The 23001-nt window shown below is 44.3% G+C and overlaps 1 protein-coding gene across 2 annotated transcripts in view; it reads right to left on the bottom strand.

The window, feature by feature from the left end:
• CMBL (carboxymethylenebutenolidase homolog) overlaps positions 1-23001 on the bottom strand; it is a 52952-nt gene that overhangs the window by 1205 nt on the left and 28746 nt on the right. The window contains exons 1-4 of one of the 2 annotated variants that reach the window (XM_036279121.1): positions 16136-16228; positions 5880-6114; positions 2372-2479; positions 1433-1575 (exon numbers count right to left, since the gene is read on the bottom strand). In XM_036279121.1, the coding sequence (XP_036135014.1) occupies positions 1433-1575; positions 2372-2479; positions 5880-6094 (466 nt within the window). In that variant the 5' untranslated portion in view covers positions 6095-6114; positions 16136-16228. Of the gene's footprint in view, positions 1-1432; positions 1576-2371; positions 2480-5879; positions 6115-16135; positions 16229-23001 lie in introns of those variants that run through there. The other variant, XM_036279122.1, reaches the window with a different exon arrangement.

Genomic DNA, 23001 nt, shown 5'->3' with positions numbered 1-23001 from the left:
AGGTCACTGGGGATGACTTTCATCCACACACATGCTGCGGAACACTACATGGATTTGGCTTTTTCAAAGTAAGTTATGTGCTTTGGGGGTTCTGTTTATTTTCCTTTTTCGAGCAATTCCACAGATGTGGGCTGCCCTATAAAATTAGTCTCAAAGAGGAGCTTAACTAGTGGGAATTCATGGCCAAGGAGCAAGTTGGGGGCCGTGGATGGAAAACTAAGAGGAAACATTGGGGTGAGAGGGATTCTGCCCAGACAACTTGGCAGGACTCCTGCTGAAGGCAGGCCAGATGATAAGATACAAAGGATGGGGATGAATTTAATCAGATATTAAAGGCAAGGGATTCCCGCTAACCTGACCCAGTAGGCCAAGGACAGAGCCGAAGTTGGAGCCCACTCAGAGAGGAAAAGAGGTGCCTGACTCAAGTTTGGTCATAGAGAGTCCTAGTCAGTAGGAGGGAGAATGTAATGGGTGGCTTCCCCCCCCCCCCATTTCCTGTTGGCAGCACAATGAAGCTGAGTAACCTAGAGAAGCTCCCCTCATCTGTAAGTCCTCTCTAGGAGTCAGAGAGCCACAGGAAAGATGGCCACGCTCCCTGCCCCACCGTTTGGCTGCACAGCGATTTGATGCCCCGTTAGTCCCGCCAAGCTCCGCACTGTGCAACAGTGGCCAGAAGGGGGAGCCAGAGAGCTGTCCACCCAGGAACACCTTTTGCCAAATCACACAAAGGGACTGCATGTTCTAGCAACTCTGGTGACAACTGGAAATTTATTCCTTTGGTGTAAGTAAATACTTAAAGGGATTTTTAAAATGCTAAAAATAAGTGGAAAAATACCAGTGAGGAACCATGAAGCCAAATAAGAAATTAAAGAAGGCAAAATTCTCTCTTATTTTCTGTGGTCTGAATGCTTCTATATGGTGAACTTAGTATGCCATTTCTATACACAGAATGTTCGTATCAATGCTATAATACTTTTGGTTTATTTGGGGTGGCATGTTTCTGTTGCTATTTTTATTTTAGAATATGTTTTCCTTTCCTTCCTTTATAGTGTGTACATATGTGCAGTTGAGAATAATTTCTATCTTGGAAAAATCTTTTCTTACACATTCCTCATGGAAATAATGCTTAGTATTAACCATTATTACAGAAATAAATGTTATCCTCTTCATCCTAAGTGAAGAAACTGAGACATCAGGTTAGGTGACTTTCCCAAAATAACAGTCTTGGGACCCAGGTCTCCCCACACCCGGTGACATCCTCTGGTTACTGCAACACAAACCTTCACCTTGACTTTCAGATTTTTAAAGCCAATTTCATGACGGTTGGGTTTTGTGTTACACCTGGGACCCTTAGCTTGAGAAGAGACTCATGGTATGGTCACCCACGAACCCTCCTGTTCTCACTGTATAAATCTGTACAAGGCAGATTTACCATAGAGGGACACTCCTGCCCTGAATTCTGGGTACTTCATCATAATGTGATGGACAGCAACCCCTCCCCAGCAGAATCCCACGACGCCAAATTTCTGGGCATGACAATGTTGCTTCAGATACCTCAGGACAGCATCAACCTCTCTAGAACAGAAAGAAACGTTATTTCAGAATCAAGAGGTATTTTGTGAGGCCCTGGGAAGGGCACTAGGCAGGTAACAGGGCTTTATCAGCAGCTGTTCCTTGAAGTTCTGAGATTCTTACTTTTTGAGCTCAGTCCTCACCACCTCCTGCCCAAGTGATGAGTGACACCCCTCCTGGCAAGTCTCCCTGCCAAGGCCAGCTCCTCCAGCCACCTGACAGGGCTGCAGGCAGGCTCTTTCCAAAAGACCGGCAAATCTGACCAGCTCAACTCCCAGCTAAAAGCTGAGCGACAGCCTTCCCCAGCCTCAGCGTAAAGGCCAAAGGTCACAGCATGGCTCTAAGACCTGACCCCAAGATCTGCCTCTGCCCAGCCACCCCAATCTCCTCTCTCCTCTCAACAGGCACCAGATGCAACTGGGCAGCTCCCCAAACTCTCTGACTTGGCACATTCATTGCCCCGCCTAACACCCCACTCTGCATTGCCTGTCTCCTCCCCCACCCAAAGCACACAGGGAGATTTGGAAAGCCACCAGAACTATTTAAGCCATGAGGGGACCAAGGACAGTGACCCTTGTCTTGCAAACAGTTCATTTGCAAATTGGTTACTTGGAAAAATTCAGACGACATTTTCAACTAGAAGCAATGTACTTAATTCAAGGGTCACAGCCATACAAGTCCTACTTGGAAGAAGAGTGAGGAGGAGTCTGCGGTGAAGCCAGACCCACCTCTCCCTCAGGACTCTGCTCTTCGGTGGCCTGGGGGATGCCACAAACAGCCATACCCGCCGATAACTTACTTATCGATCTTTCTGGAATTTCTTGTTTTCAACCACTCCGGAAAGGTGGACCAGTCCCCAGAGGGGTGCCATGGCTCCTGCCCTACAAAGAAGTCTGGAACGATGGTCCTGTAAATTAGGGACATTAATTGATCTTAGTTCCATTGCTGTTGGGACCTGGCATTTGCTTACATTCATTAAGAAACTTGCTACATGGGTGATTCTCACTCTCAGAAAAAGAGAAGTCATGGCCACAAGGGCCAACTTTGATCACAGCAAACAGGCCAACTGGCACTGGGCCAAACCATCTTGGATTTCACAACCAAAGATGCAGGGCCTCTGGCAGCCTGTTTATAGCCCAGCCCATCTGAAATGACAAGGCGACTCAGCAGTGCACACAGCCCACAAGATGTTACCGCACAGGACAAGGGGACCCAACACGGAGGGTCTGAAGCAAGGTGGGCCCCTACTGTCCCCAAACCTTCAAACTGACCTTTCACATTAGCCTCAGGTCAGAAGGGTACACCTGGTTAGCATGTCTAGTCACTATGACCAAGCAATTTTCCCTAGCTCCGCCCAGCATGCCAACAGGGCACAATTTCCTGCCTAGATGGTGTAGTCTAAAGCGGGTTCTAACAGGGACCACAGCAGGACAGCCAGCTTGCCTGTGTCCGTTGTCGATGGTAGGGGCAGAAAAAATTTCCCTCCTTCCCTTCTAGGTTCTTTGGCTGGTCTAGCTAGTAATTATATTGACAGACAGATGAACAGGTGAAAAACAAATTCTACTTTGTGAATTTAAAAAGGGGTTCTATGGAAAGTAACCTCACACGGTGATCTGATCATAAATTCCTAACTGGAAAGGTCATGGTGGGTAGTCACTTTTTTTTTATCCTCACCTGAGGACATTTTTGCATTTATCTTCAGATAGAGCAGGAAGGAGAGAGGGAGGAAGAGAGAGAAAGAAACATCGATGTATGAGAGCACATCAAGTGGTTACCACCCAAACGAGCCCAACCAGGGCCAGGGACAAACTGCAACCAAGGTACATGCCCTTAGCGGGAACTGAACGCGGGTCTCTCCAGACCGCAAGCCGACGCTCTAACCGCTGAGCCAAACCGGCCAGGGCATTTTTAATAAAAGGTTTTTCTTTCCCTTAAACATGCCTTGTCCATTGTTTCTGGGCACCTAGGTTAACATATCTTTGAAATAAGCATAACCGCCTCAAGGAAGCACATGACCTTGTTAACCCTCCTGTAATTCAACCCCGCCGCCGTACTTCTCCCTCCTCCGTGTAATCTATACTTTCCCTCCTGAATTCTGAAATGCGCCACTTATTAATTCCTGTCATGCTCGGGAGCATCTGCGATCTGGCTCCCTGGCATATGTCTTCAGTTTGGCTCAGATAACTTGTAAAAGTTTTCTACAGGTTTGAATGCTTCCTACGTCAACAATTTCGCATGTCGGGGAGCCTCATAAAAATATGAGACTCAACGGCAGTCAGTCAGACAATTGAGGCCCATGTGTCATCCTCAGCTAAGGACTGGGAAAGGGATTCAAAGGGAAGATTAAGTCCCAGGACAATAAAAGTGACACATTTTGAGGGTGGCTTATTCTGTTCCTTTTCACAATCTTCCATGCAAGTCAACCCAGGAGGGTGAGGCCAACACTGATCTGGCCAGAGACCTGTTTCTAAAATAAAGAGCCATTGCCACCCAAACACAGCTCCTCCTACAGGGGCGGAAAGAACACTGAAATTTGGATCGGAAAACCCTAAAAATTCCAGTCCCAGTGCTGCCCTGCATTTTGAAGTCATTTAAACCACTGTTAGCCTCATTTTCACCATCTGACAAGTAGAGACTGCACCCCACACCGCCCAACCTCATAGGATTATCCTGAGGGCACAATGAGTTGTACGAGTGTAAAAGGGCTTCGTAATCACAAGCACGTTTACTCTTTCTATCACCAGCTAAACTTGAGCTGCTGAAGGAACCACCAGAGACAAGAGAGGCCGCAACCCCATTCAATCTGTTGGTTGCTGCGGGTGACCTGAGGCAACTGCACCTCCGTCCTCATGCCCCCTCATGCCCCAGTTTCCTACTCATCTGAATGAGAACAATGACAGTGCCACCCTGGAGGGGACATTGGAGGGCAAGAGCCCTGTAACGGTCTTCACTGGGGTCTGGCTGAGCCAGAGGCAATCAGAGCTGGCTACTGTTGGTTCATTTTGTTTTTCATCTCTCTTTTCATTAATTTATTTTTATCTTTGAGAGTATTGCAGATGTCTGTCCTTTGTTTTACACTGGGCTTGCTGCTGGGATGTTAAATTGCCTCATCTTTTTTTTTTTTTTTAATCCTCACCTGAGGACGTTTTTGCATTTATCTTCAGATAGAGCGGGAGAGAGAGAGAAACATCAACCCCAGAGAGACACATGGAGTGGTTGCCACCCACATGACCCCACGCAGGGCGGGGGGCAAACTGCAACAGAGGTACGTGCCCTTAGTGGAAACCGAACCCGGGACTCTCTGGTCTGCAGGTCAACGCTCTAACCGCTGAGCCAAACTGGCCACGGCAAATTGCTTCATCTTTAAAAAGAAACTGGGGGGCATGAAAAAGTGAAAAATCAGGTGAAAGCCCTCTTTTCAGTCAACAGTAAATTTGCATCACACAGCAGGGGTCTGCTTCCTTTACATGGGGTTCTCTTCAGAGGAAAATGTACCCTTTGATTTCCAGCTTCTCTTTTTGAGAAAACAAAGAAAATCGGGGTGCTCCAAACTCAGGTCCTGCTGGGTGTTATGCTTCTGAAGCTGGAGAGGAAGGAATGGTTCCTCTTCTCCACGCTTCACTGAAGCTGTAACCAATACCAGGGCAGGTGAAAGCAAGCAGGTGGCAGCATTCCCCACACGGCTGGGCAAAGGCACGGCTTTGGGAGATGGGGGGTCTCTCTGTGGCAGCTCTGGACCCAGTCCCACTCAGACAGGGCCATGAGAGAGTGAGGCTGACATGCTCCGAGGGCCAAGTCATGGGTCCGTTCCACAGTTGGGCGGTATGTCCAAGGACACATGTCCTGTACCTCTGTCCAGCAGGGCCCCACATTGAGGGCACTCCCAGGAAGACCTGAAGCCCAGGGATGGGCTGGGAGCTGGTGGCTTCTATTGGCCAGCAGGTTATTTTAAGTTTCATTTACCATTTACCCTCACCCCAGAGAGATAAGGAAGTAGGTAATATAAATTAGGGATTGGATGAAAGAAGGAGTAGAAAGTAGCCAAAGAACATATAGACATAGCCCATGGACACAGACAACAATGTGGTAAAGGCCAGGGGAGGGGGGTGGAGGCTGGGTGGGGGTGGGCAAAGGTGGGGAAAATGGGGACATCTATTGTTAATAGTGTCAACAATAAAACAAAGTTATTTTATAAAAGAGTACAGTCAGGGTTTTTTGGTTCTGTTTTTGTTTTCCCTGAAGGGAACAAAATATAGATCACAGAAATTTACATGGATTTAAGCAAAGGAACAGAACTTTATACGAACGTGTATCCATTTGCTGCAATCATGTCAGCTATATATCTGGTGTTGGGCAACTGCCAGCCAAATATATCTTGAATGACGATCACGGCTTTGCCAGCATAGACGGGGGATCTGGTGACATAAGCCTTGATGTGCTCAACTTGAACCTCACGCCCCATGCCTCCATATTCCATCTTGTGGCCAATGTCACAGGGACAAGGGTGAGCTTCGTTAGCCATTGGAGATATTTTAAGTCAGGCTGCAGAGAGAGAAACATGCCTTATATTCTGAATGGTGCAAATCTGAAGATTAGGAACAGTATGTAAACTAAAATCAAGATTACAGAATGACCTGGGCCCCGAGGCTAAGGCCACCAGATTCTATTCTTATATAGGCCTCTTGCCTAAGGCGACAAAATAACTCCATTTTTATCATCAGTGGACCTTCCTCGATATTTTTCCAATAATAGGTTAACTACCCCTAGAAGTAAAGGAATTTTGCCTAAGATTATAGTTGCCCCATGTGTTGGGAGGCATTTGCAGTTTCTGTATGGGTATTTGCAGGTACTTGTGCGCAGGTGAAAATGCTAATTTTTACTTCTGTAATCACTGTCACTCCCACTATTGTATTGGTCCACTGATGGGGGGCGGGGTGGCAAAGGGGGGGATGGGGCTTCTGTCTTTAAAATCAGACGAGCAGGCTTTCGGTCAAGATGGCGGGTAGGTAAACGCGGTATCGCGTCCTCCCACAACCACATCAAAGTTACAACTAAACTACAGAACAACCATCATTCAAAACCGCCTGAAATCAAGCTGAATGGAAGTCCTACAACTACGGAATTAAAGCAGCAGCCACATCTAGACTGGTAGGAGGGGCAGCGGAGGCTCAACAGGCTGGTCCCACACCCACGTGTGGCGGATGAAAATCAGGAGGACACCTCGGCTGGGAAGGTCCTTCCTGAGGACTGAGGGATCCCTGTCCCACACCAGGTGCCCCGCTCAGGGTTCCAGTGCCAGGAAGAGAATCCCCATCACTTCTGGCTGGAAAACCAGTGGGAACTGAGGCTCAGGGAGGCTGAGGCGGCTGGAGCCCCAGGCAGCTCCTTAAAGGGCCCGCGCACGGACTTATCGGACTCTCTCCCTCTAAGCTTGGAGGGGAGGCAGCTCGAGGGGCACCAGAGACATACAGGGAAGAACTGAGCTGTTTGGCACTGGAGCGAGGGCTGGAGAGGGGGCTTTCTCCGGGACAAACGTGCTGTCAGAGGCCTTTGTTCCTTTGGTGAGCCCTTCCCGGGGGCGGCAGACAGTCACCATATCTGGGACTCCAGCAACCTGGCTCACACTGGTAGCCCGGCCCTGCTGAATCCCTGAGGCCCGGCCCCACCCCACCCCACCCAACTTTCAGGCCCACCCAAGCTGTTGCCACTTGCTTAACCATAGGATTGGCCTGTCTTGGATCCTGCTTCAGGTTTTTTCTAAATTCTTTCAAACGAGCAGCATCTGGTCTCCAATAGCCCCATACCTCTCGTTAAGTAATACACTTAAACAAACACAGGGAGGCAGCCAAAATGAGGAGACAAAGAAACAGGTCCCAAATGAAAGAACAGAACAAAATCCCAGGAGAAGAACTAAGTGAAATGGAGATAAGCAACCTAACAGATGCTGAGTTCAAAATACTGCTTATAAGGATGTTCAATGAACTTAGTGAGAACCTCAGTGAACTTAGTGAGGGCCTCAAGAGCATAAAAAAGGACCAGTCAGAAATCATAGATGCACAGTTAGAATTGAAGGAGGCATTAACTGAAATAAAGAATAATTTACACAGTTTCAATAATAGAGTACGTAAATCCAAGGAGCAAACCATCGATTTGGAATATAAGGAAGCAAAAAAATGCCCAATCAGAACAGCAAAGAGAAAAAAGAATCCAAAGAAATGAGGATAGTGTAAGGAGCCTCTGGGACAACTTCAAGCGTGCCAACATTCGCATCTTGGGGGTGCTGGAAGGAGAAGAGCCAGAACAAGAAATTGAAAACCTGTTTGAAACAATAATGGCAGAAAACTTTCCTAACTTGGTGAAGGAAACAGACATGCAAGTCCAGGAAACACAGAGAGTCCCAAACAAGATGAACCCCAAGAGGCCCACACCAAGACACATCATCATCAAAATGCAAAAGGTTCAAGACAAAGAGAGAATCTTAAAAGCAGCAAGAGAAAGGCAGCTAGTTACCTACAAGGGAGTTCCCATTAGGCTGTCAGCTGATTTCTCAAAAGAAACTTTGCAGGCCAGAAGGGAGTGGCAAGAAATATTCAGAGTGATGAAAAGCAAGAACCTACAACCAAGACTACTCTATCCTGCAAAGCTGTCATTTAGAATCGATGGACATATAAAGACTTTCCCAGACAAGAAAACGTTAAAGGAGTTCATCACCACCAAACCATTATTATATGAAATGATGAAGGGTCTTTTTGAAGAAAAAGATAAAATATATGAACAAACAAAATGGCAATGAATACATAATTTATCAACAATGGAATCTACAAACAAAATGAACAGGTAGATCAGAAACATTCTCATAGATACAGAGAACATTTTGTTGGTTGCCAGATGAGAGGGAGGTTGGGGGAATGGGTGAAAAAGGTGAAGGGATTAAGAAGTTCAAATTCATTGCTAGACTGACAAACCTCAAAGGGAAAGGGGTTGAAGGGGTGGGAAGAAATAAACTAAAGAACTTATATGCATAACCAATGGACACAGACAATAGTGTGGGAAAAGGCAGGAGTGGGGAGGAGGGGGTCAATGGGGGAAAAATGTGGAATATCTGTAATACATTTTACATTCAACAATAAAGATTTTTAAAAAAATAAAATAAAATAAAATCAGACGAGCAAGAAGAATCCTTGCTGAGGATTTGGGGAAGCTGTACCCCCCCCCCCTTTATAATTGTGCTCTTTTATAATTTGGCTGTGCGACTCTGGTTATCTTGCTGGCACATTATAACAAGAACAATATTAATTTAAACTCTACTCCTAATGTGCTCATGCAAGAAATGATAGGAAATAATTTTATATTAGCTTAATATGTTCTTATATAACTTCAACATGTGTAGTATCTATAGGCACACCTTTAATATCTATTTTCTTCTTTTTTTTAATATGTTTTTATTGATTTTTTAGGGAGAGAAAGAAAAACATTGATGTGAGAGAAAAACATCAATCAGCTGCCTCCTGCACGCCCCCTACTGGGGATCAAGCCCACAACCCAGACATGAGCCCTGACCGGGAATTGAACAGGACCTCTCAATCCATGGGATGACGCTCAATCCACTGAGCCACACCGGCTGGGCAATATCTATGTTCTTGAAGAAAAAGAAAAGAAATCAATGATGAAAGCTGGTTCTGGCAACACTACAGATGGAAGCTAATAAGACTCTGTTCCCACTGCAAACACTAGAAATACCGGAGGGAATGTAACCGTCAAAAAAAAAAAAAAAGTAGTGGCCCTGGCCGGTTTGGCTCAGCGGTTAGAGCGTCGGCCTGCGTCCTGAGAGACCTGGGTTCGGTTCCCGCTAGGGGCGCGTGCCTCGGTTGCAGTTTGTCCCCGGCCCTGGTCGGTTGTGCGGGTGGCAGCCGCTCGATGTGTTCCTTTCACGTCGATGTTTCTCTCTCTCTCTCTGTTCCCTCTCTCCCTCCCACTCTACCTGAACAAAAAATGGAAAAATGTCCTCGGGTGAGGATAAAAAAAAAAAAAAGTGACTGTTCATGGGAAAAAGGGAACAGCACCTGAGCCAGGACTGGAAAAAAAAAAAGTGACTGTTCATGGGAAAAAGGGAACAGCACCTGAGCCAGGACTGGAGAGAAAACTGAAACCATGGTCAGGATGGCGGGAGCAGATGCTGAGAGCCCCGGGAGGCTGCAGATAGTCTAGACCCTGGACCAACCCCAACACAGCCTGGATTCTGTGTCTAGTGAGGCCTTGGGATCCTGTGAGGCCTTGTGACCAAGGATTAGCTGAGACCTCTCCACATAACATCAGAGGCCTCAAAGGCTCAGATTTGGTGGGAAAAATAAAAAGCAACCAACAACAAACAAGAACTGCCAACCTGGACAAGGACTATGGTAAGGAAGCCCAGGAAGGGAAAACAGAAACCATCCCCCCAATTTACAAGGTCCTTTTCAAGTAGGAAAACCTGGGCTGAGAAATTAACATAATAATTGGCCCTGGTCACCTGGCAGACACAAAAGTCAATCTACTTTATAAGGAAACTTTCACAATCCAGGCCCAAAACTACCTGTTGAAAGGGAACTCACTATACAGCGCTAAACAAGAGGAAGTGCTGCAGACAAACCATGAGGAGAAATTATGGTGACAGCATAGGGGAAAATCAGGAAGGGACCTCTAACAAGCTTCACCAAACAAACACAAATCAGGAAAGGAGAAGAAAGAAAAATTAAAACTTATTAACTGCAAAAGGAAGAATGTGGCTGAAATGGATCCAAATAAATATAGATTAAATTCACTATTTGAGACGAAGTCTCAAATTGAATTTTTAGATGTCGAGGCATCATCAGAAAGGAGAACCTGGGAACACAGAACTCAAAGATGTCCATACAGATAAAATGACCAGAGGTCTGGGATTTGCATCAGAATAACCCAGCGGGTGGTGGAGGTGGGAAGGAGAGTGTCCCTGTGTCCCAGCCTAGGAACTGGGTGGTGAGTTCAGGAGCATCCTTGGCACTAGTCTCCCTACTTTAATATATGCTTAAGATTTTCCTCAACAACAACAAAAAATTTTTAATTTTTATTAAAAATTTTAAAAATAAGATAAACAAAACAAGAAGACAAGATACACGCTAGGACAAGATATTCTCAAAAGCAGATTTCGTTTCTAGATAAAATATAAGAAGAATTCTTATAAATCAAGGGAAAAAAAAAAAGACAACCCCAATAGAAAAATGCTCCAAAGATATGAACAGGCAATTCACAAAAGGGAATAGTCAAGGTCACTAGTATTTAAGGAAATTGTACAAAGAGCATCAATGCCATACCATTTTACATCTCGCAGACTGTCATTAAGTCTGTTAACACCATGAGATTGTGCCCATGGAATGTAAACTCGTATAAAATCTAGAAATACATATGTCAAGGTCTAGCAATGATGACGCCTCCCTGCAACCCAGAAATCCTACCACTCAGTGTATTCCCTAGAAAAATTCACATGTGTGTGCATGCGCATGTGCCCATGTGGTGGGTGAGTTTAGAAGTGTATTCTCGGTTGCGTAGATGTAATGGCAAAAATTGGAAGCAATCTGACCATCAGGAGGAGAATGGAATAAACTGTAATTCATTAATTGTTGTGGGTTGAATTCTGACCTCCAAAAAAGACAGGTCAAGTCCTAACCCCAGAATCTGTGAGTGGGACCTTATTCATTAAAGGGGTCTTTGAAGAGAGTAATCAAGTTAAGATGAGGTCATCCTGGATGAGGGTGGGTGCTAAAAAAATTAATGACTGTTGTCATCAGAAAAGGGAAATTTGGATATAGAGACCAGACACACAGGAGAGAAGGAAGACAGGGACAGGGGTTGGAGTCATGCATCTACAAACCAAGGAGCAATGAGGATGGCCAGCAACCATCAGAAGCTGGGAGAGAGGCAAGGAAGGATTCTCCTTTACAGGAAGAGCACGGTCCTACCCACACCTTCCTTTAGGACATCAGACGTCCACAACTGAATAAATTTTTGAGAGAATAAACTTCTGTTGTCTGAAGTCACTCAGTTTGTGATAATTGGTTATGGCAACACTAGGATACAAAAAAATCCACCATATACTCATATATATAAATCTCAAAAACATAATGCTATAACAAAGACAATAGCTTTTTTGATGCTAAGTAAATACTAAAACCCCCAAATAAGACATATTTTATTAATAAATATTGGGTTTTAAAAATATAACTCAAGAGAATAAAACACCACTATTAGACAGTGGTTATTGGTGGGGGAAGGATATTGCTGGCTTTAATTGTATTTGTTATATTTTATTTTCTTACAGTGTTTTGATTTAGCCCTGGCCGATGTAGCTCAGTTGGTTGAACATTCGTCCCATGCACCAGGAGGTCGCCAGGTGATTCTTGGTCAGGGCATATGCCCTGGTATGGGCTCGATCCCCGGTAGGGAATGTGCAGGAGGCAGCCAATCGATGTTTCTCTCTCACTGATATTTCTCTCTCTCTCTCTCTCTCTCTCTCTCTCTCTCTCTCTCTCTCTCTCTCTCTCTCTCTCCTTTCTTCTCCTCTCTAAAATCAATACAAACTTTTTAAAGTTTTGATTTGAAGTACAAAGAAAAAAAAGAATGTTTTTAGAAATCTGGGTTGTGAATATGGGTGGTTGTTATATCATATAGTTTGCAGAACATTCTAAATGTTCATAACTAGAATATAACAACAATTTTAAGGAGAAATTAAAAGCTAGCCATTTGATCAGATGAAACGACTCTATTTTTTATGGTTTTTGTTGTTGTTGTTGTTGTTGTTGTTCATAAGCTACAATATAGAATTATGATTAGTAAGGAAAGTCAGAACAATCCAATATCAGTAATAGTGAATTTTATGTCCACTGTACTGTTGTTAACTGATTCCTGGGGCCGATTTCTTACCTGGGCTGTCCTGAGGACGAGAAAATCACAGAAAATCCTGGCCATTCCAAATTAGCCTTGAATCTGAATCTTTTCACTTTATCTTCAGTTGATATCCACTTTCCAAAAGGAATGTTTACAACCAGGAGACCCACCCTCTGGACTGATCCTGCAAGGTTATTCTACTGCAGAAAGGGGACGTGGCCAGGACAGGCCTGGGTTGCTGTGTATGGAAGGCTGGGCTCCTGCCAGACCCTTCACGTTGCACAGCAGCCTGTGTGACCAGGGCCAAGGTCATGGTGGGCAGGGCAGTTTCTACAGACTGTACCCCTTGGGGTGAGAGCCTCAAGGAACATACCCTTGATGCTCTACTGACTGTACTATAAATACATTTTCTATATGCATATAACTTTTAGGATTTCGGCTCCTTCCCATCAAATGACACATTTGTCAAAAGGTAATTTTGAGAAAAAAGTAAAACCATAACCCTTATAGATATAAAAATGAACTCATTAAAGATTTTATTTTACACATATGATAAGAGAGAATGAGACAGATGGTATATAATTGGTTCAAAGGGAAAAAGAAAAGAACACAAATTTATATGTCGTTAGGGAAGACTGAGATGAAATGAAAGTGGAGATAAAACTGATTTTCCACGGAAGGGAAGAAGCCAATTAATTCTCTACGAGACAGGACAGAATTTACAAATCTATCAGTTAACCCATAACTTTCAAGGAATTGCAAAATCATTTACATACAATGAACAGGGCTAAAATCATACAGCCCAGAAGGATGTGTACAATGGGTATTTTTCCATTAAAACAGTTTTTTTCTATATGACCTTATAGAGCCATTCATTGTGAGTGATATGATTTCAGTCTGACATGTATGGTGGGGTCCTCCTAAAATGTGTATCCAGAAAGGCTTTTCTGAATCATGGCAGGTGGACTTGGCAACACATCCTTGCCACCCTAAGAGCTGATCTTTGGTCCCCACTGCTGAAGCCTCTGGAAGTCAGGGGCCTCTTTATGGCACCAGGGTTGGTGAAGACATGCTCCTGCAGAGGACACCCTGATGGGCACATTCAATGGCAGTGCCACACTAAATTCACACTGATGCCTGTGATTCCCCCATAATATTCACCAAGATACCACACCTGTGTGAATGCCTACCAAGCCCACCCCCTGCAGACTGATGGTCCCTTGACAAAGATTCTCTCCTTGACCAAACTCCTCTGAACCCTCTTCTCACCTACAACCTAACTTGGGCTTCCAAGTTCGTCTCTGCATTGTCCACTTTAGTAAGAATCCTGCTAAGTCAGTTTAGCAGAATCCTCCATCCTCCATATCTGATCCAGACCCTCCATATCTGATTCAGATCCTTTCCTTCCGACATCTCCCAGGTGATATCTGATCACCTTGGCTTTGTCTTCTGCCAAATGTCCTGTCAAGTCAGTTTAGCTGGATTCCCCTAACCCTGATGCTTCCTCAGTAATTTTCCACCCACTGACCCCCTACTCTGCTTCTTGGCTATAAATCCCCACTTTTCTTTGTTGTGTTCAGAGTTGAACCCAATGGATTTCCTACTACAAAATCCCATTGCAGTGGTACCTACACCTGTCTCGATGGTCCTAAATAAAATCTGTCCTGACGATCTTTTTTTAAAATTTTTTTTCTTTACTGATTTGGAGAGCAAAAGAAAGAAAGAGGGAGAGAGAGATAGAAACATCGATGAGCGAGAACATAGATTGGCTGCCTCCTGCATGCCCCCCAATGGGGATTTAACCCACAACGTAGGCATGTGCCCTGACCGGAAATCGAACTGGCGACCTCTTGGTGCATGGGTTGATGCTCAACCACTGAGCCACACCAGCTAGGCTGTCCTGACAATCTTTAACAAGTGTAATGAATTAATAATTTTTTCTTGAACAGCCTCCAGCCCTGCTTCACACAGCAAATGTCTCCATAAAATTACAAGTCAACACCCATGGAGATCAGCAGTGCGTGTTTGATCTGCAAATCCCAAGAAGCTGCCAGTCCTGGCTCCTCTCCTCTCCTCCACAGAAATGTGTGCTTCTTGACTTCTTCTTTTTTTTTTTTTTTGGCACATGCCCCTAGCGGGAACCGAACCCGGGACTCTCTGGTTCGCAGGCCGATGCTCCAACCTCTGAGCCAAACTGGCCAGGTTGACTTCTTTTTTTACCAGTGATAATATCTGCCTGGTTCCCTCTTTCATGAATAAAACAGAACCTTTAATACGTGCACATTCTTATATCTGTACGAGAGTAATGACTTCACCTTTTGCTGAAAATTATCTTCTAACAGTATAATTGAACGACATTCCCTTTTTCTCACAGGAAGTCAGATAGGCGAGAAACGGGTGGTAAAGGATGGTGAGCAAATGTGGTTTTCCTGCTTTCACACCCCCAAGGATCTAAATAACTTGGAAGTCATACATCCCTACGCAATAAAGATCACCGCCAGAAAAGTAGAGAATAGATTTTGACAAGCGAAGGGGATTGGCGAAGATGGGGTTTTAACAAGCAAAGAAGTCTAGAAATAAATTTCTGGAAGCTTCGGAGATTTAGAAATAGAAACCACCTGCAAGGGCTACAAAAGCAACACTGAAAGATAATACTGAAGGGCGGTGGCTACTTGGGAAGGCTGGGCGTTTTTCCTTTACTGGGTAAACATTGTAGGAACGTGCCTGGGAACTGATTTTCAATCTTGCAGGGGTAGACAGGGCCCTACTTCTCCTTAGATGATTCTATGACCGTCACTTCCAATTATCTATTTTTTCAGCAATCATGCTTGTATTTTCTGCAAGGTACTTGGTCCAGACAGCATCAAGTAGAAAGCTAGATGTGATGAGCACACGCTGGCCTGAGAACGCAACAATTATGCAGCTGCCTTTGACCTTTTCTTGGGCGGTTCCAGGCCTAGATAGGATTTACCCAGATACTCTGCAAGGCTTACTTCTGACCACCTCATTTTAAATGGGCTTTGACGGCAACAGGTGGCATTTTCCATCAGCGAGAAACCTAAATGGCAGTACCCAATGTTAGCAATGCCTGGGCAAGGCGACGCTTCTGCCTCCCGACCCATACGGCTGTGGGTGTGTACTGTGTCTTTCTTGGCAACAAGTACCCAGCAGCCAGGACATCACACTCCTAGCACCAGTACCTCCTCTCTTAATATCCACCCTTAAAAAATACTGCCAAATATGGACAGTCATCTTGACGCAAATATGCTCATTTCCCCCCACAGCTTTCTACTGGTAGTAAAAAACTATACAACCAAAATGTTTCACTGTAGGAAAATAGTTACAAAGAGTATTTAAGGGCACAAGGAAAGACTTCTGACAAGCCTTTGTGAAAAAACGAACACAAGTTTATATACAGTATGATTTCAACTATTTTTTAAATGTATGGCTAAACAATTCAGGAAACTGTGCTCAGGTGGAATGGTGGGGGTGCTCTTCTGCAATAACAATGTACTGCTTTGATAAAAGTCAGGTTTTGAAAATGGACGTGACAGGCTCATTACCTGTGCACATGGCAAAGACCTTCTTAGCCTCGTGCACACACCCGATCGAGTTAGTGGAGCGGAGCATGGGGCTCGTTTCTGTGCCCGGGAAGCGCACGTACCTCGTCGCCGCCTGGAAACGGTGCACCGCGCGGGAGGTGAGACCCGGAGAGAGCAGCGCCGCAGCCCCGCAGCCCCGCAGAACCCAGAGCCACAGTCAGAGGGGAGCCGAGTGGGAGGCGCCTCCTTCCCGGGCGGAAGTGGACGCGGTGACCGAGGGCAGCGGGCTCCCTGCGGGCCAGTGCCAGTCCGGGATTCCCAGCCTCCCGACCCGGAGGGGAGGCGGGATGTGGGAGGGGTGGAGAGGGCCACTGGGAGGGCTGAAGGAGGTGAAAAGGGAGGAGGAGAGGGCGGGAAGGAGGTCGGGAAAAGGTAGACCGCTAGCCTGTGAAATTTACAAAGTGTGCCGGGCTCCTGAGACCTGGAACTTCTTTGTAAATCAAAATGAGGCGATTCTTAATAATAAATTATTACATATTTATACTTGCCCTCCCCCACACCACCCCCACTCCATGTTTTTTTCTGGTCATTTAAGGTTGTGATAATTGTCTTTGTAAGAAACGTCCAAACCTGTAGAGAATTTTTATGCATTTATTTGAGCCAAACTGAGGACAATGGCTAGGAAACAAAATCTCAAGGGACTGAGAAAATGCTCTAGAGAATGGCAGTTTTGTGTATTAGAATAAAAGGAAGAGCCATAAAGAGAGTTACGTAAACTTTATTGGTAGTAGATTAAGGGGCAGGAGAAAAGCCAAACGGGCAAATCTCTGGGATTGGGTAAAAAATGAAATGAGAGACACATACTTCTTTTACTTTGGTTGGTACAGGATTAGTTAATAACATTTAGAGCACGTGGAGATGGTAAGCCTCGCACCAAAGTCACCAATGATTTTCATCTGGCTAAATCCCAAAAGATGTTGATCAGCTCTTCCCTTCTTGACCTCTCAGCAGCATTTGACAACACAGACAATATCTCCTGCTTGGAACACGTTCTTCTTTTGGCCTACATGACTCACTCTCTTATTAGCAACGCTTCCTTTGCCATCCCCTTAACTGTTGGTATTACTCAGGATTCTAACTTAACTTCCTTTCTCTTGTTTATTCCTAAGTGACCTCATTTACTCTTTTTTTCCCTTTATTCTTTTTGTTTGTTTGTTTCTTTTTTCTGTTTTCACTTCTTTTTGGTTTTGTTTTTCTTTTTTCTTTTTCCTCTGAAGGCTTCAGTTAACTTTCCACCTCCTAATCACTCCCAGATTTTTTGCTTCTCTTGAGATCTCTCTGAGTTGTTGTTTTTGTTTTTTATCTCTAAGAGCTAAGGACTATTTCTGTTTTACTTATTTTTGTTTTGATTGAATTTATTGGGGTGATACAGGTTAACAAAAGTATACAGGTTTCAGGTGAACAATTCCACAATACATCACCTGTGCACTGTATTGTGTGTTCACCACCCTAAGCGAAATCTCTATTCATCACAATTTATACCCCTGTAACCTTCTCCACCTCCCTCTTCCCCAGACCCCGCAATCACCACACTCTTGTCCATGAGTTTTTTCTTCTCTTTTTTCCTTTTTGTTCAATCCCTCCACCTCCCCACCCAGTCTCCAACCTCCAAAAGTTTTCTGTTTCATATGTCTACCCTGAGACTGAATTTTTTCCCTTGAATTGTTCCCAGGCACTTTATTTTTGTTTAACTTTTTATTATGGAAATTTTCAAATATATATAAAAGTAGAGAAAATAATGAACCCTCTTTTGCCCATCACTCAACTTCAACAGTTATCAGCATATGGTCTCTGAGTTTGTAAAACTACCATACAGGCCTCCCCTGAGTTTATTAGGTTTAGTTTGTGGCTCCTTTTCTGTCCACAAGTGCTACAACTCTTTTGATATTCCCTCATCTGCATTCCTGAAAAAGGACCCCTTTGGCATTTTGTACTGTAAATTGGGTCACTGGATTGTGGATGAGAGAAGTTTCTCTGGAAAGTAACCTAACAAGGTGATCTGATAAAAAATTCCTAACCAGGCAAATCATGGTGGGCAGTCATGCCCCAGGGCTATAACTTTAGTAGAAGGTTTTAAGTGGGCTGTGTATGCTCTTTATGCATCTGGGTTAGCATACCTTTGAAATACCAGACATAATCACCGTCAAAGGGAATATTAACCCTCAAGAGAGTACATAATCTAACCCCTGCCTTGCTTTCTTCCTGCCCCCAGGTAATTTTCCTCATGTTCCCTGCTTAATTTCAAATGCAACAAAAGCTGAAAAACTGTTATTCTCCGGAGCATTTGAGATTTTGTTTCCCAGAATACATCATTGGTTTGGCTAAAATAAACTCTCTTGAAAATTCTCTATAGATTTGGACATTCTTACATCAACAGGATCATGTATCATTGAGCCTTGTTTTCACATATATAGTAATCTGAGGTTTCTCTAGACAGAAGCTATGAATATTCTCCCCTTGAAACACCAGAGCTCAGTGAATGGATGCCTCCTGGCCTCGTCAATTTTTGTTAACCTCAAGACATGTCCCTTCTGTATGCATTCAGTTTTCTTAACTATAATATGGGAGATTAAACCAGATTTGGTTCTCAAACTTTAGCATGCAGCAGAGTCCCCTGAATGTATTGTTTTGTTTTGTTTTTTATCTTTATTGTTGAATGTATTACAGATGTTCCTCATTTTCCCCCCATTGACCCCCTCTTCCCTACTCCCGCCCCCCTCCTGCCTTTTACCATACTGTTGTCTGTGTCCATTGGTTATGCATATAAGTTCTTTGGTTTATTTCTTTCCAGCCCCCAACCCCCTTCCCTTTGAGGTTTGTCAGTCTAGCAACCAATTTGTATTTCTTAATCCCTTCAACTTTTTCACCCATTCCCCCAAACCCCCTCCCATCTGACAATCAACAAAATGTTCTCTGTATCTATGAGAATGTTTCTGTTCTGCCTGTTCATTTTGTTTGTAGATTCCATTGTCGATAGATATGTATTCATTGCCATTTTGTTTGTTCATATATTTTATCTTTTTCTTCAAAAAGACCCATCAACATTTCATATAATAACGGTTTGGTGGTGGTGAACTCCTTTAACTTTTTCTTCTCTGGAAAACTCTTTATATGTCCATCGATTCTAAATGACAGCTTTGCAGGATAGAGTAGTCTTGGTTGTAGGTTCTTGCTTTTCATCACTCTGAATATTTCTTGCCACTCCCTTCTGGCCTGCAAAGTTTCTTTTGAGAAATCAGCTGATAGCCTTATGGGAACTCCCTTGTAGGTAACTAACTACTTTTCTCTTGCTGCTTTTAAGATTCTCTCCTTGTCTTGAAACCTTTTGCATTTTGATGATGATGTATCTTGGTGTGGGCCTCTTGGGGTTCATCTTGTTTGGGACTCTCTGTGTTTCCTGGACTTGTATGTCTGTTTCCTTCACCAAGTTAGGGAAGTTTTCTGCCATTATTGTTTCAAACAGGTTTTTAATCTCTTGTTCTGGCTCTTCTCCTTCTGGCACCCCCAAGATGCGAATGTTGGCATGCTTGAAGTTGTCCCAGAGGCTCTTTACACAATCCTCATTTCTTTGGATTCTTTTTTCTTTTTGCTGTTCTGATTGGGTGTTTTTTGCTTTCTTATATTCCAAATTGATGGTTTGCTTCTTGGCTTTACCTACTCTACTATTGAATCTGTGTAAATTATTCTTTATTTCAGTTAAAGCCTCCTTCATTTCTGACTGTGCATCCATCATTTCTGACTGGTCCTTTTTTATGCTCTTGAGGCCCTCACTAAGTTCACTGAGGTTCTCACTAAGTTCATTGAGCATCCTTATAAGCAGTGTTTTGAACTCAGCATCTCTTAGGTTGCTTATCTCCATTTCACTTAGTTCTTCTCCTGGGGTTTTGTTCTGTTCTTTCATTTGGGACCTGTTTCTTTGTCTCCTCATTTTGGCTGCCTCCCTTTGTTTGTTTCAGTGTATTACTTAATGAGAGGTATCGGGCTAGCTGAGACCAGATGCTGCTTGTTTGAAAGAATTTAAGCAGGATCCAAAACAGGCCAATCCTATGGTTAAGCAAGTGGCAACAGCTTCGGTGGGCCTGAGAGTTGGGTGAGGCGGGGCCTCAGGGAATCACCAGGGTGGGGCTACCAGTGTGAGCCAGGTTGCTGGAGTCCCAGATATGGCTTCTGTCTGCCGCCCCAGGGAAGGGCTCAACAAAGGAACAAAGGCCTCTGACAGCAGGTCTCTCCAGGAGAAAGCCCCCTCTCCAGCCCTCACTCCAATGCCAAACAGCTCAGTTCTTCCCTCTGTGTTTGAGCTGCCTTCCCTCCAAGCTTAGAGGGAGTGAGTCTGATACGTTCATGCGCAGGCCCTTTAAGAGGAGCTGCCTGGGGCTCCAGCCGCCTCAGCTTCCCTGAGCCTCAGTTCCTGCTGGTTTTTCCAGCCAGAAGTTATGGGGACTTCTCTTCTTGGCACGGGAACCCTGAGTGGGGTGACTGGTGTGGGATGGGGACCCCTCAGTCCTCAGGGAGGACCTTCCCAGCTAAGGTATCCTCCTGATTTTTATCCACCACACGTGGGTGTGGGACCAGCCCGTCCATCTCGCCCCTCGCGCCTCCACCCCTCCTACCAGTCTCAGTGTGGCTGCTTCTTTAATTCCGTGGTTATAGGACTTTCATTCAGCTTGATTTCAAGTGGTTTTGAATGATGGTTGTTCTGTAGTTTAATTGTAACTTTGATGTGGTTTTGGGAGGACAAGGTACCGCATTTACCTACGCCTCCATCTTGACCGGAAGTCCTCCCTCTGAATGTATTGTTAAACCAGAGTGCTCGGCCCCAACCACAGAGCCTTTAGTTCAGGACACCCAGGGTGGACTCCAGGAATTTACATACCCAACAAGATTGCAGGTGATGACCCTGATGCTCTTGGTTCAAAGACAACACTTTGAGAGCCCCTAGATCAGAATTGCAGTGACTTGAAGACTCACTTGATCATCAAAACCACCTATGGAACTTGTAAAATTCAGATGTCCTGGGCTTAAACCTACTGAACCACAATATTTAGGGGTAGACTAGGGAATCTGTATTTCAAAAAGTTCTCCAGATGACTCTTATGATGGACCAAGCTGAGAAAACAATTGAACTAGAAAAATCTATATAAATCATGTTAGTGTCAACCTTCCATGGTTTTCTGTGATAGGTTCAGCTGAAGGGAGGGGAGGTACAACTCTCAGGATGGAATATTCCTTGTAACTCATTCAAACTGGAAATATACAAGAAAAAGGAATTCTAGGAAAAATAGCTCAGCCTTGTCAAGTGGGCTTATTACCAAACCATCGCATCATGGTGGGTACTCTCCAGTCCTCCCTACTGCAAAAGTGTTATCTTACTAGAGAACATGAATTTACTAAACAAATTATTTTACTTCCTTCAGATTTTTCCAAAATAATTGGTAGGTGTTTTGTTTGTTTGTTGGTTTAACATCTGAATAATTAAAAGAAGTCACCAGAGCCCTGCCAGTGTGGCTCAGTGGTTGAGCACCAGCCATGCACCAAGAGGTAGTCAGCTCGATTCCCGGTCAGGGCACATGTCCAGGTTGTGGACCAAATCCCCAGTGCGGGGCATGCAGGAGGCGGCCAATTGATGTTCTCTCTCATCGATGTTTCTGTCTCTCTCTAAAATCAATAAAGAAAAAGAAAAAAAAAAAAGAAGTCACCAGAGTGTTATCACCAGAGCAAACCAAGACCAGGAACAAATCTTTGTTTCTTTCTTTTTTTTTTTGATATATGCCCCTAGTGGGAACCGAACCCAGGACTCTCTGGTCCGCAGGCCGACGCTCCAATGGCTCAGCCAAACTGGCCAGGGCACAAATCCTTGTTTCTATCCTAAAATGCACAAACTGCTTGCAACACCGCCAAATGGCAGTGTTTCAGCTATTTTAATTCCAAACTCCTCCGGAAAATTCATCACACAAGTTAATATTTAACCCAGGCTCAAGAATAAAAATGAATTAAACGTTACATTCTTATAAAAACTCGGTGTAAGTGGACACTAAGATTTCACAGAATTTCTTAATAAATTAAACAGCTATGACTCAGCAGTCACAGCTGGTTATCCCTCCAAAGTTGTTTTATTTTTCATTATGAAATAAGGGACTAAATTCCAGGGACAGAATGAACCCAAGCTGAATTAACAAACAGAGCAAAGGCAAAGTTTGAAAAAACTGCTGACTCTGGTAAAATCCTTGTGGTTAACACTGATCTTGAAGGAAAGGTCAAGACAAGTATTTCATGGAACTGCTCCAATAAAGAAATTTTGGATCAAAATCAGAAAAAGTGCTGGTGTGTTTCAGAACATCTCAAAATACCTAAGGGAGAACCTGTTTCAATTTACCTGTTACCATTTTTGAGGTGATGGTGCTGACTCTGCTTTCCACCCAACGAGTGCAGCCGTAGGGAGCCAGCAGGGAAGGCATTGAGTCTTGTGTGTAGGGCAGGTACTGCTGGCGAAGGCAGGTCAGAGGCTGGGTATAAAAGAAAGTAGCTAGGTCCTGGCCTGGCCAGTTTGGTTCAGTGGTTAGAGCGTAGGCCCGAGGTCCAATGAGTCTCGAGTTTGATTCCAGTCAAGGCACGGACTTCAGTTGCGGTTTATCTCTGGCCCTGGTCAGGGTCATGCAGGAGGCAGCCAGTCGATGTGGCTCTCTCACATCGATGTTTCTCTCTGTCTCTCTCTCCCTTTCTCCCTCCCACTCTATCTGATGATAAATAGAAAAATATCCTCAGGTGAAGAATATAAAAAAAATTTTTTATCCTCACCCAAGGACATTTTTCCTTTTTTTTTTGTTCAGATAGAGTGGGAGGGAGAGAGAGGAAGAGAGAGAGAAACGTTGACGTGAAAGGGACATATCGAGTGGCTGCCACCTATATGACCCAACCAGGGCAGGGGACA

Source organism: Molossus molossus, unplaced genomic scaffold (assembly GCF_014108415.1).
Source record: "Molossus molossus isolate mMolMol1 unplaced genomic scaffold, mMolMol1.p scaffold_m16_p_3, whole genome shotgun sequence".
Lineage (NCBI taxonomy): Eukaryota > Metazoa > Chordata > Mammalia > Chiroptera > Molossidae > Molossus > Molossus molossus.
Note: the sequence above shows the minus strand (reverse complement) of the source record. Positions and strands in the feature narration are given on the sequence as shown.